Raw genomic sequence first — 14,577 nt, forward strand, 5'->3', positions numbered from 1 at the left:
GCCACAAATGGTGGCCGGGCCAACTTTGGTGGTCTTCAAGGGCCACCATCGTGGACACTCTATATAATATTTCAAATCTCAAAAAATGGCTAAATTTTTCTTAAAGGTGGCCTCTTTAATTTAAAGCCACAAAATATACATTTCTTAGTTTCCATATACTGATCCTTTTAACACGTTATTAATTTAATGAATAGTAATAACTCAAATCTTAATTATATACAGATAGAAATTTGCCGAGGTCGTATCAATATGCAGAAAGGCAAATATTTGGATCCCTCATTATCTTAAATACAACACTGTTTTTGCGGTTGGAGTAATAAATAAAATTTTAAAGGTAAAGAAATGAAGGGTATTAACATTAACTCACATACAAGTACGGCAACAAAAAATATGCACATATAAACTCAAACTCCGATTATACAAAAGTGTGTAAATACAAACGCTCTTGGGCTTATGTGTGCCCCTTCACTGGCTCATGATCCTGCATTACTTTCTTTGAACGTGGCGTACTGTACAGGCTTCTTACGTTCAAAGAAAGTAATGGATTATCGTCGGATACACCCCTTATTTCCTGCACAACGACACATCTTATTAATCATCACACCCCTCATCTAGTCCATTTTGTTGCTCAGTTTCAGCAAAATCCCTTATTAGGCGTGCTTCTCACTTTAAATACTCGCCTTGTCTCATGTATTTGTATTCGAAAAATTTAATAAAAAATCTTTAGCTTGACAAAGCCCCCAAACAGTCACACAGAGTGACAAACTGGATAACCAGTTTTATCATGTTTTCATTTTTGCTTTGTGCTATAATTCGTATTAAAAGAAAGAATGTGTGAGCATACCAGGGGAGTTTGAAAGTGTCCTTCCACCATCCTTGCTTGGAGCATGTCATGACAATCTTATCCAATCGTATTATGATCTGTGAGAATGTCGGCCTCACACTGGGACTTGAATGCCAGCATTCCTCGATCAACCTGGGATACACCACCAAGCATTAGAGGTGAAAAACAGCACCCGTTTTTGTGAAACTCAATTATATGCCTTTCTTCTTTGATCAAGTGAATAACTCACTCTTTCAATTCTGGAGGAAAAGATTTATTAGATCTTGACTTAAATGATGGTCTCTTCCCTTCTAAGCAAATCACCCTAGCAGCGTCCTCAGGAGATTTTGAAGAAAATGGCGGAGCGCCCTCCATCATCTGGTATAAGAAGTGTGGCAGACGATTTTAAACTTTAATCATATCATATATCTCAAATACTTTCTTCAAATATGTGCACTCTTCAGCATGTAGTTGAAGTATACCTCAAATAGCATAACACCAAAAGAGTACACATCCACACTTCTGTCAAATGCTTCGTTGTTGTACACCTCCGGTGCTAAGTACACATCTACATATAGAATATATAGAAAACAATAAGATCGTAAACTACTTTATATATGATCATGTTTAATCAAGCATAGCCTGGAGAAACTAGCCAAACTGGTAGAAATTTCCATTTACTGAACAGTAACTTGAACTAAAGAAACTAGTAATACTAGTTATGTGAGAACTGTGAAGACTGAAGACTCACTTGAACGATCTGTGGCTTCAGGCTGCAAAAGTTTTACTCTATCAGGTGCCTGTGCTGACAACCTAGTAACACCGAACCCTGCAACCTTCAGCTGCCCTCCAAAATCCAGCAAAATATTTCTGGCACCTTACAAAAATTGCAAATATTAAAAAAACGTGTATTGTAACGTAAATACTCCATCTAAGTGGAAAACATTCAGACACTCTAACCAACTTAAGCATTCCTTACTTTGGCTTTAAATCGCAATGTATGATTGGTTCGGGCTTGCACTCGTGAAGACAATTCATGCCCCTGCAAAAAAAGAACATCATACAGAAAAACAGAATGCAATAAATATAGAAGTAACTTAGAAGTTCAACCAGAGAGCTGGAGAAGAAAAAATGTTTCTCAACTGAGCAAAAAGCACTATGAAAAAAATAATGAAGCAACTAGCAAAGAGCAGCAAAAGAGTAATATAGATAGAAAAAGAGCACAAGCATGCACTTATTGAGCAGATTAACAGCACAGGTGGAGTATCTGAATCAGCAAAAGTACCTGGCAATTTCAAGAGCAAATCTTAATGCCCTAGACGTGGATAGACGCCCTTTCTTTTGAAGGTAACTAGCAAGGTCAACCTGAAAAAATTGAAGATAGCTAATACTAAAGGAAGCAAACAACAAATACAGAGCTACACCAGTTTATAGAGGTACAATGTATATATGCCTTGGAAGTGGGTAACAGAGAGAGAGAGAGAGAGAGAGAGAGAGAGAGAGAGATGATTACTTTTGAATGATACTCCATAACAATCATCATAGGTATATTTTGGGTGACAGCACCAATAAACTGAACCACATTAGGGTGCCGAACCTTTTCTACCAAGGTTAATTCATGCCTGAACACATTTCTGCAGAGTAGGGCATAATAATTAGTTCAGTTCATGAAGTCATGCACAGACAGGAAAATAAAATACTAGGTACTAGTATAACAAAAAGAAAGAAAACATGATGATTTAATAATACTCTATCAGATTTCATGGCAGTAGTAATGCACATTTTTTACAGCTTGCATTCAGACAACAAATTATGATAACACATCAGAGTATGCTAATTGGTAAGGAAGCCGATGTCAAATATAAAAGACTATGGAATTATTGTTCAGCTTTTTGCCTCTAAAAATTGTAAAAAGCCTATTTCATTATCCAAATAGCCCCTTTTTCATGCCAATAGATAAAAGAAAACCAAGACTGTGAACTATTGTGAATGACATATGAGTACTAAACAGTTTCTAGAATTTACTGAAAGATTTTGTTCTTAGCAGGTAACTGTGACATGACAATCTCGCAAAATAAGGATGCCGATAATGCACTTCAATGAAACATCACTGCTTTGTGAAACACTATCTACACATTCAATTCGTTAAGTTCATCTAACTTGCATGCACATTAAGAGCTAGCTCATTTTTCTTTTAACATACTATAAATTGGCCAATACTGCTTTAGGTGGCCAATTTAGTATTTGCATAAAGATGCATAGATATACAAAATGAGATTTGTTTACTAAAAATGAAACTAAATAGACAAGCTAGAACTAAAGCTGGAAAGAAAGCAGCACATACATCGAGTCATGGTCTGCATGGCTATCCTTGTCGAGTATCTTCACTGAAACTTTAGTGCCATTCCATTTAGCAACTTGATAAGATCCCTGTTCACAGATACCATACCTAAAAATCAGCCTATCGAATTAACTAAGTATGATACCATGTAATCATTTCCTTCCATGAGAACAATTTGAGACATTTTGATAATCAACAACATAGAGAAGGCACAATAGCTCTTTATGCCTGATAATCTATTAAGTCAAAGCAATATGTCATACATATTGCATACAAATATATAGACAAGCCATTAAATTTCTATTTGGAGTACAAATGTACAATGCTCTGGTAGTTGCACGGAAGACCATACCTTAGATATGCCATCACCTCTTCGTATTTGAATATCTAATGGATTGAGCTCATACTCTGGAACTTCACGAGGATTTGAAACCGTCATGGGTGTCTTTTTGGTTTTCTGAGAATATGAAACAAATTTATATTAGTGACAGTAAAAAGGAAATAAGCTTCTCCACAAAATGATTTTTCATACTTACTGGCACGTTAGCTCCACGAGATTTCAACATATTAAAAACTTCCACATTTCCGTAATATTTGGCATCAGCAGCAGCCTGCCATGATCAATATGTAAATCTATCAAAATTAATATGTTGGAAACCTCATCAAGTTTCATAAGAAGGTGAATGATACTCAAGTGCATCAATCAAGTTTCATCAATTCCAGTGGCACAATAAAACTATCCATCAATCAAGCACGATTAATTCTTAGTTTGGCAAATGCAGAGCACAACAAATTAATCAGTGTACCGTGCTGCCCCATCGATCCCGAGCATCAATATTGGCCTTCCTGCTCAATAAAAGACTGGCAACCTCGACGTGACCCTCGCAGGCAGCTATGTGCAGCGCTGTCCGGCCATCCAAATCGACGCTGTTGACATCAATCCCTTCATCCAGCAAGTCCCGCACCCCATCCACGTCGCCCTTGCACGCCATGAACAGCAGCTGCATTGTGCTGTCGAGGTTGCTCGGCACAGTCATCTCCTCCTCGCCGCCGTCTTCCGTCACCGGAGTCCGCCGTATGGGGTCCATCGACGACTGCCGCCCGATGCTGAACCGGAAATTGTTCCGCCGCGGGTCCATCGAGTTCTGCCGCTGGAAACTGAATCTCCGGCTCATCTTCAACGACCCCGTCGAGAACTGGCGCGAGATCCCGCGCTTCAACTGCGACGCAATATCCATCATTCACAATTGATCGCTAACTGTTTCTAATCACAACAACACCATAAGCTCCACCCGATGAATATTAAATGAGATTGAATTTGCGGCGTTTCGCCTAAAAATAAATTCCGAAAACAGAGTGATTTCTCTTCAAAGCAACACTGTGCCTTGAATTTCTCTTGTTATATGCTGATGCAACCTAATTTCTCTGTCAAATGAAATGTTGTGGGAAATGAGGCAATCGATAAGAATTTTCAAGGAGAAGGGATACAGATTATTAGTATTTTTTTTTAATTTCAAGTTGTTTAGGTTGGAATTTGGGAGAGTGGATCGATCGTTAGAGAGCTGGAGAAGAAAGCCCTCAAACGAAAAGGGGAAATGAAAGAAAAAGGAGTGAGTGAGTGAAAGAGAAAGAGAAAGAGAAAGAGAAAGGTGAAAATGAAAAGACCATGTAATTTATTCCACTGGATCGCCGATAATCCGGAAAGATCTTTGCTACGTACGTACTCACTCCTACTTCACATTGCTACTTGTTCACCGTTTACTCAGTCTACTTCAGTTCATACTACTCCTCTTTTTCTTTTTGTTTTTTTCCCCACATATTTTCTTAAATGCAAATAATACGTATTAATAATGAAAAAAAGATTAGGCTAAAAAGGAATTGATTCGCTTTATGCGGGGTAAAATCAAACAATTCTACTAAATTATCCTATTTTATTTGATATGTGAGTTTGGTATGTAAAACAACAACGGTTATTGACGTCTACTATCTATGTACTTTGAATTTTTTTATTTTATTTAGCAAAAAATATCAGGAACTTTGATTAAGATATCTATTCTGCACCCATTAGCAATGGCTGATGTGCCAAAATTTTGCATACATGACATGTTGATGAGGATTATGGAGAAAAAGAGAATGGTGTGAATGAGATGAAATAGTAAAATCCTTTGATTCATTATATGTCATTTTTTTGTTTTAAAAAATTAAGTTATATTCCATGCCATCAATTAAATGCCAACTCGCTTTCCATGTCGTAAAAAATAAGTCGGAATCTATCAACAGTGGAAAATTGATATTCCGATCAAAGTTCTTAATATTATTTGTTTAGTTTAAAGTTGGTAGACTTTTTAAAAAAAAACCGCGTGATATTTATTATATGTTAAAAACCCAAAAACAAAAAAAAAAAAAAAAAAAGAACTTAGATTAGCAATAATGAAAAGAGCATCAAAAACAAAATGATATTATTGTGTAGTATGATTTGTAGGATCGCATTAGTAAAATTGATGAAAGCATAAATAGAGACGTTTGAAATGAAGACACATGGGACTGAATTCCGTGTAGGGTATAGTTTGAAGTGGACAAAAGTAGTAAGTTAACCAGCTAGATATGATTTGTTGCCAACTTGGCTAATATTAAAACATGGTGGGAGTTTGACTTGGTCATTATGATATCCATCCATTATTGCAAGAATAATTTAAGCTATTACTAGTCTAATCCGATATCATTCAAGTCATGTAAGTAGCTCAACTAATTTTCCATTATTATCATAGATAATGAATAATACACTATCGGTTCGCAAGGTAGTTGAGACATTTCTTTTTGACATAAGAGTTAAGAAATTGATGTCTTAAAGGTTAAAGTAGAGAGAATAAAGTAAGAGATGGAATAAAGTTTTTGCCAAAAAAAAAATAATTCAACTACTTGGAACAATTAAAAAAGGAATAAGACTCAACTACCTTGGAACGAGGGAGCATAAATGTATAAAACTACACAAAAAAAAAGAATACGAATTAACTCACATTGGACTTAGGGATAACCTCCCTCTGATTTCTACCACGTCAAGGTGATATTCCATTGCTCCTCTAGTTTCTACCTATCAAGGTGATATCACCTTGATTGGCAGAAACTTGAATACTGATGATCTATATTTCTTCCTTGTCCCAACTACTAGAATATAATCGATTATTCGAAAGTCATTGTTCTTAATAACCTTCATATAGCTATCCAAAACAAATTTTTAATAAATACTCCATCCATGTACAAGTAAGAGTCCATCACTTTTTCATCATAATTTTTTAAAAAATGTGTTGATGAAAATTACTGAAAGCTTCGTAATAAAATATGAGTGATATGAATAAGTGGAAGATGTATAAAGGTGAGAAAAATACCCAATCCGGACCACATTGAATTTCAAATTTTGGATTGAATTCTTTTCTTCGAAATTCGGATTGATTTGGATCTTATTTTAGGCTAATTTTGGATTTTCAAATCGGTTCGGATCTAGTACTCCATCGCTTTTTCTTTTTATATCTCTTACTCCCTCCGTCTCATCTCAAGTGATTGACTGCTTTTCGGCACGTGTTTGAGGAAAATGCTAATAAATAATTTAAGTGGAGGGAACGTAAAATAATTAATAGAATAATATATATACGACTCTCTTCTATATTATTCTATCTCTTACTTTACTTTCTCTCCACTTTAACCATTTATTATCATCTTCGCAAAACAACAAAACAACGACCAAAAAGAAATCAATCACTTGAGCCGAGACGGATGGAGTATTATAATTTATTAATTTTGTATCAAAACTCGTACTATTTCTAAATTTTTTTATTTTTATGAGAATTTTGCTTTTACTCAAAATGTTCACCTTAACAAGGACTTTCTTAAGAACAATAACTGAAAGAAATTAATAATGGCATACTGATTGATAATATAAGTAAGATAGAGACTCACAAGTGAATTCCACCACTTGTATGTCTTGTGATTCTGCAAACAATACATAATTACATATGCATATTGGGGATGTTTGGTTCCCATGATGAGATATTATAACTTAGATACTTTATATAGTGTTTGATTGCTGAGACTGTAAAGCATGAATAATCCATATGCATTTGCTATTTGTGTTGTAGAATGCGATTGTTGATTCAAGCCAATTTTGCCCCTTCAAATTTTATTAGTAATATGTATAGATTAAAAAACACTTCAGACCGGGCCTGGGCCTATGGCCCCAACAATTTAAATAGTTTATATTGGCCCAATTGGTTAAGGTATGGCCTCCTGTGCATTTTTTTTTTCTGTTATGTTTCCACTTATTAATTTTCTCCTTATAATTATTATTGTTGACAATTTTTTTTCTTTTTTATACCCCCACAATCCACTAATAAACTTATTTCAGATGCTACTCATTATTTAAGTTAATTGACTCCCATGAAAATCCACTTCTTAATGCCGAACTAGAGACCAAATTAGGACCATTAGATTTTGAATTTGATGGATTGGATTAGATTATTAGTATTATTTTCCGTAGTTCATTGCATACACAAATTACTTCAACACGAGGGGTATTTATGTCATTTTGCCTTGGAATGAAATTTTTAGGGTTAAACCCATCCAAACCAAAATCACTCTTTCACATTCCTGCTGCTGCTGCTGCTGCTGCTGCTGCTTCTTCTTCTTCTTCTTCTTCTTCTTCTTCTTCTTCTTCTTCTTCTTCTTCTTCATCTTCTTCAAATCCCCGAATCTCAAAATCGAGAGCCGATTCATTTCAATAACGTCCTCGCCATCGACGCTGTTGCCAACGACTCAAACGCGGTGGCCGTCTGGGTCGGGAGCGTTTCCGGGAACGGAGATGAGTTTGCAGCGGTCGAGGATGAGGTCGCGGCCGCCTTCCCCTTGGCCTTCGCAGCCTTGACGCCGGGAGGACACCGGTGTGCCGGAACTCCCTTCATCCACGTACGTCCGGTTGAGGTCAACCGGGTGATTGCCGCTGCCGCTGCTCGTGTAATCACCAGCTTCGGTGGTCTTCGTCCTCTTCGGCGCACCAGTGTGCAGAATTCCACCTTGGAACTTCTGCTTGTCCCTCAAGAGCACCCAGATGGCCTCGTGCTTGAAGTCGCCGTACATCGACAGGTACGACAACAGCGCTTTAGCGCGCACGTCGCTCAAGCTCTCGCCGCTCCCCTGTGCCCGCGTGAACTTCTCGAACTCCGCCGCGTACAAGTTCACTTGCTTCTTCACTTGATCCCAGTGCTTGCGGAGTTGCTCACGTTTGCCCTTGTACGTGGTCGGCGGCTTGGCCTCATTGTAGAGGCCGGCAAAGCGCTCCCAGTACGCGACCCGCCTCTGGTTGTTCACAAAAATCGGGTCTTCCGATATATCTACCCAACACCGGGCCAAAATGAGGGTTTCATCGTCGGTGTAGTTCGTACGGCTGGGGGCGTACTCATCGTAATTTCCAGGAGGCGGCAACTTCTGCGCCCGCTGCCGGTTCTGCTTCTTTTTGGCTGGGGCGGAAGCGGTCGCGGCGGGTTCGGGATCGGCCGCTGCGGCGTCACGGCCGGAGGGAGCGCTTGGTCAGTTTGGAGACGGCTCCATGTCAGACAACCCGTACGATTCCGTACTGAAATCTGGATCGTACTGGGTGTCGGCGTCGAACGAATGATATTCGCCGGGTTCTGTACCCGGCCAACGCGCCTCTCCGCTAAACATAGGACTATTGGGACTTGAATCCATTTCGTAGTAATTATGTAAATGTAATAAGTTTCTAAAGTGAAATCGTGAAATGAAATTACAAATGAACTCTATTTATAAAAAAATGAAACCGCGTGCCATTGTCCGCGTAGCCCACAGTGGGCCGGACGATGGCGCGGACAATGGCCTATATCGTCTGCGGCCATCGTCCGCTAGACCGCAATGGGGTGGATGATGGCGCGGACGATGGGCATCGTCCGCGCTATACTCCGCGCCCTTAGTATAGGGCGCGACGATCGTCCGCGGCCTATGTAACGCACCCGCAATGGGGCGGACGATGGCGGGAGCGGACGATGCGCGCCATCGGGCGTGCCATCGTCCGCCCCATTGCGGATGGCCTTAGCATATAAAATCCCTAAAACATGCTTACTACGGAATTAGCCAATTTACCTCGTTGATTCAATCAAGAATCGATGATGGCTTGCTCCGTCTCCACGTGAAGATCTTCAATACTTGACCTTGGATCTTCTGACTGGAGTCCCAGACTATATGCTGATATTTGTGTGGGCAAATCTCACCAACGTACTAGGACTTGAATAACGAAGACAGAACTCAGCTCACGGAGGAGGCAAAATTTCGAACTCTCTCTTTCTTAGAGGGGGACGAAAATTTGATAGAGTAATAATGTGTATTTTCTGTCTCATTTATTCTCCTATTTATATTAAGTCACATATTGAGCCCAGTCAGGGATCTAAGGATTTTACCAATTAAATTGAACCCACAATTTAATATAAGCTTATGTTGGAATATTACAAGTAGCCACTACAGAAGTAATATTGCACTGCCTTCCAAATCCGAAATTACAAGTATTCCGGGTTTCCTTTAATTGCATTTAATTTATTTTCTGCGCTTAAGATAGAAACATCCATTAATTAATTATTGTCTGCTATGGGCTTAATTAATTAACATATTTTAATCTCCAAGAGTGGACTTAGCAAGAAACTCTTATTTATTATTCATGGAGTAATTAAACTCCAACTAGCTAGGTTCCGAATAATAAAACCTTGTTTCGAGCTCCTCTTGTGGATGTTATCAAACGAGACTCCCCCCGCGCACGATTCAACGTAATAGCAATCCTAGCACCGCTAGATAATGATCGCCACTACCCAATATACCTGGATCGTTGGGTGACGAAAAACCCGCACCTTTGGTAAGTCAAAGTAGTAGATACGCAATATCGTATGCTCAATGCTAACGTACATTGATTAAGAAATTAATTATAAAGACCTCGTCTTTCAGTAGATAGCATAAAGACTCGTCTTGCTGTTAGATCCATTCAGTGTTATACCACACCAACGTAATCTTATTTCAATAAGGCTTAGAAATAATCAGACTGACGTTGCAACCTTTCATGATAGGTAGTCTAGGCCTATCTAGGTTGTGAAATTCTTATTTTTCTTTGTTTAGAACTGACCGTGTTACCTTAAATTGGACGATGCCCACAACCGGTCTACTAAAACAAAGACTTAGACTTTGTTACGTTTGCTTATACATTTAAATATGCAATAAACAACCATTAAATGTAAAACATAACAACATTATGACAAAAAATAATCTGTTGCATTTATTGGAAAATAACAATTAGAGTTTTACAGTATCCAATCACTCGAAAGGTGATTTCTAGTATACAAAACCCTAACAAGCATGTAATTCGACTTAAATACCTCATAAACAAGGTAAAAAGAAGTTAACTATAGATGCATAGGTTTAGGATCAAGTGGCTGTGTTGTACAAACCTCATGAGATGTTATACTTATTATATGAAGTGCATTATACTTATTATATGAAGTAAATGCACATATTACTGAATTATTGATATATAAGTGTTTTCACACTTTCCTTTTTGGTTTGTCCCAATCAAGATGACCCATTATAAAAAATGGAAACACCTTTTCTTTACTTTATTCCATCTCTCTTAATTTACTTCTCCACTTAACACAAAAATAAAGTTGCATAAAATCTCGTGCAGCCCAAGAAAGAGGTCATCTTCCTTGGGACAGAGTGAGTATACGTTAAAATGTCATGTTTTATAAATATGAACTTAACTAGTTAAAACCTATTTGTTTTGAAGTATTGAATTGATATGGTGGAGTTAATTATGTATTAAATGAAGTAATATAAACTAAATATCTTATTTGATGAAGTATCAGACTCTATCAATGAACTATCTATAACTGTTGATCATATACTGTATTTTTATTATGTTTTTCTCTTGTATAGGTGAATGTTCCCCTCAAACAAAGAAGAATGCAAGTAATTCGACAGAAATCCCTCATAACGAAAGTAAAAAAAATAAAGTTAAAGCATAAATGCATGAAGTATTGAATTCGTATGATGAAGTTAACTGTGTATTAAGTAACAAACCTCATGGAATGAAGTTCCATATATTGTATTTTTATTCTGTGTTTCTTTTGTATAGATGAAAGTTCCCCTCAAAAAATGAAGAATGCAAGTAATTCGACATACATCCCTCATAGTCATAGTGAAGGTAAAAAATGAAGTTAAAAGCATAGATGAGGTAATATAAACAAATGCAGTGAACTAAATATCCTATTTGGTGAAGTAAGAGACTCTATCAATGAACTATCTATAAATGTAGATCATATGTTGTTTGTATATTATGTGTTTCTTGTGTATATGCATGAAGTATTGTACTGATATATGATGAAGTTACTACAACCCTAACCCTATGGACTACTAAACCCTAGGGGACTTAATCTTCCTTCCGGCTCTTGGTGAACTGTTTTTAGGGGGTACTTAAACCCTAATCCTATGGACTACTAAACCCTAGGTGCACTTGATCTACTTTCCTGCCCTTGGTGAACCCCATGGGATGGGTGGTTACTAAAACCCTAACCTTATGGACTACTAAACCCTAGGGGACTTGATTTACTTTCCGGCCCTTGGTGAACTGTTTCTATGAGGGTACTAAAACCCTAACTCTATGGACTACTAAATATCCTATTTGTTTTGAAGTATTGAATTGATATGATGAAGTTAATTGTGTGCTTAATGAAGTAATTAAACTAAATATCCTATTCCAGTGAACTACCTATAATTATGGGCCATATATTGTATTTTTATTCTTTGTATTATGAGAAAGAATCATATTACTGGATTCTTGTAACACATGAAACAGAATAGTACTCCCCCCGTCCCGGCTAAGATGACACATTCTTTAGCCGGCACATGATTTTAGGAGTTATTGGTTAAAGTGTTTAATTGGAGAGAGAAAATGTGGGTGTAAGTATTAAAAAGGAGAGAGAAAGAAAGATGAGTATTGAAAGGACCATGGGTGCGTAGGTGTCGTTCAAGCAAGGATATATCCTACTGGTCAGGATAGAGATCCTAACTAAGCCTAGACCCAGGCTTCAAAGATTCCTCAACCCACTTCTACTAAGCAGTATGGTGGTGGTAAGGGTCGAATCCCACAGAGATGGTGCGTTAAAACTATTGTGGTGATATTCTGGATGGTTTGGTTAGCTACCACGCTTTGGGTTGAGACTTATCTAGGCTGGAATTTAAAGGTGGTACTCTACTGACTAGGAGGTGGGAAAGGTGTTGGACAGGCGACTGTGTACGTGGAAATGGGGAGACATTTTTGTAACAGAAAATATTTGGAAGGTACGGGATTCTATTTTGGGTTAGACAGAATATTCAGAGGGTAGTTGTAGTCATGGTGACTAGGCCGACAGATCTGCAGGTTATAACTAAAAGTAAAGGACAAAAAAGCAAAAAGCATCTAAAAAGCAAAGTGGTCCCCAACATTAGACTTGGACATCATCTTCTCCAACAACACAAACTAAAATCAGAAAATAATTCCAGATTCAACACAGAAACACAGTTTATCAATTCGCGAACACAGATCCACAAATAAGAACACCAAATCTGAAATCAAAACACAGAAACTGCAACTCCGCGTACTGGTCAGCAGGAAACGAAACGCACTCAAACTCAACTTCACATGCAGCGATTCACTCACGATCGAACAGTTCCACGTTTAACTAAAGGAAAATTGCGACGGAAACAAGGAAAGAAAAGATTCAGCACTTAAAACACCAAGGAACCTTAGATCTAAGCTAACTAGGCGGAATAGGAAGGAAAAGAAATCATCACAATAACCGAAACAGAAATCAACTTCATGGCATAAACACGTTCAGATCTTCAACAAGTACTTCAAAGGCAGAAAACATCCAAAAGCAACAAAGATCCAACGTAAAGAAAGCAAGTAAATTAAACTACGAAAGCGAATAAAAGTGTTTTGCCACTCCGGGCGATGGAATCTCTAACTACGATTCTGCTGGCTGGAACGGACGATTTGGAACTCCGGGAACATCTAGATCTTCAAGTGACCATGGCAGTGGCGAGGAACGAGATTCTGGACTGGGCTGAAAGACTGAACTCCGAGAGAACTCTCCTAAAAGTGATGATGATGAACCATCTTTTCTTTCTCCAAGTGGCTTCCTTTTATAGGGAGGCTTACCCTTGATTTTTAGGGTAAGACCTTGCGGTGAAATGACTTCTTTACCCTTAATTGTGATTGAGCAGTCCCAGCTATCCTCCTTCTCCATCTCGAGCCATTTTTGCATGTATACTGGTCAGTACGTAATCGTCCTGACGCCCTTTTCACTTGAAGTGTCTGAAACTCTGCCTACTGGCTAGAACGCTTACCCTGCACGCTTAAGCAACTAGTTTTGCAGATATAATTCAATTATGCACATCATACTGACCCGTAACCTAGGCCTAGAATACGACTTATCAAACTGCTCACACTTACCACATGCTTGTCCTCAAGCGTGAAGAACAAACAAAAAGGAATAAGTCGAATTCTAGCCTGGTTACTCCCCTGACCAACTCTACCTAAACTAGACTATATACTACAACGACGCAAAGAAAAACACTTGGTCAAACACAGAAAAAACACACAAACACAAATAAAAACTAAAACACAAAGATTGGGCTATATTTTCAACCATCCCTTACCTCGGGATCTGGTGCAATCCGGCCTTAGACAGCCCTGAACTTCTGCCACCCCCTCATTCCTTCCTGGTCAGTATATCCGCTTGTCAAGATCGCCTAAACTCTCGGCCAAACACTAGATTCACTCGGTCTCTCATACCTCACCAGGAATGTTGGGACCGCATTCTCTCAATATGCTCAACCACACTTGCTTCGGACTTGGATCTCACGTGCAGCTACTGAAGGGCTTAAAGGCTTGTAATGGGGCTATTGGGTTGTAGTGTTTTGGGGTAGATGTTCCTAAGGCTCTAAGTTTCAACATTTCTATTTTATTGATGTGGGGGGGAATTGTGTGCATTAGGCTTCTGATCAGTTGCTTCTTAGCTGGCGCTTCTGGCTTGGGTCTCCAACTGGTCAGTATCATCTTGTGGCTTTGCCACCCTTATTCCTTCTCTTTTTTTTGTGGTCAAGTTTCTGACCATTTTTCTCCACATTCTTCTCTCTTTTTTTTTCCTTTGTGGCTTCGCCACCCTTATACCTTCTTCTCTCCCCCTTTTTTTCTTTTTGTGGACCCGGGATAACTCCCTGGTCGATTTTCTTCCGAACTTTCTTGCCCAGCTGGAGTCTGCTCTCTTTCACATCTTTCTGGCCAGTAAGCTTCATTCGCCTCATGCCTTGCACACACACAGCCCCAGTGGCT

General features: G+C 38.5%; 1 protein-coding gene across 1 annotated transcript; it reads right to left on the reverse strand.

Annotated features, from left to right (window-relative positions):
• Positions 1–299: 299 nt before the first annotated feature.
• LOC121759064 (integrin-linked protein kinase 1-like) lies at positions 300–4,851 on the reverse strand. Its single transcript, XM_042154564.1, has 12 exons — positions 3,971–4,851; positions 3,701–3,775; positions 3,517–3,621; positions 3,168–3,253; positions 2,337–2,457; positions 2,109–2,188; positions 1,803–1,865; positions 1,575–1,693; positions 1,306–1,391; positions 1,074–1,201; positions 845–976; positions 300–571 (listed from the first exon to the last, which is right to left on the reverse strand). The coding sequence occupies exons 1-12, from the start codon at positions 4,403–4,405 to the stop codon at positions 565–567; spliced, it is 1,437 nt and encodes a 478-aa protein (XP_042010498.1). The 5' UTR covers positions 4,406–4,851; the 3' UTR covers positions 300–564.
• Positions 4,852–14,577: the final 9,726 nt, after the last annotated feature.

This window comes from Salvia splendens, chromosome 12 (genome assembly GCF_004379255.2).
Source record: "Salvia splendens isolate huo1 chromosome 12, SspV2, whole genome shotgun sequence".
Lineage (NCBI taxonomy): Eukaryota > Viridiplantae > Streptophyta > Magnoliopsida > Lamiales > Lamiaceae > Salvia > Salvia splendens.

Coding starts and splice junctions, on each gene's coding strand:
- LOC121759064 (XM_042154564.1), bottom strand. CDS start 4,405: ATGATGGATATTGCGTCGCAGTTGAAGCGCGGGATCTCGCGCCAGTTC. Junction 2,458..3,167: donor CATGCAGACCATGACTCGAT/GTATGTGCTGCT, acceptor CCTACTCTGCAG/AAATGTGTTCAGGCATGAAT. Junction 1,866..2,108: donor TTTGCTCTTGAAATTGCCAG/GTACTTTTGCTG, acceptor CTTTTTTTGCAG/GGGCATGAATTGTCTTCACG.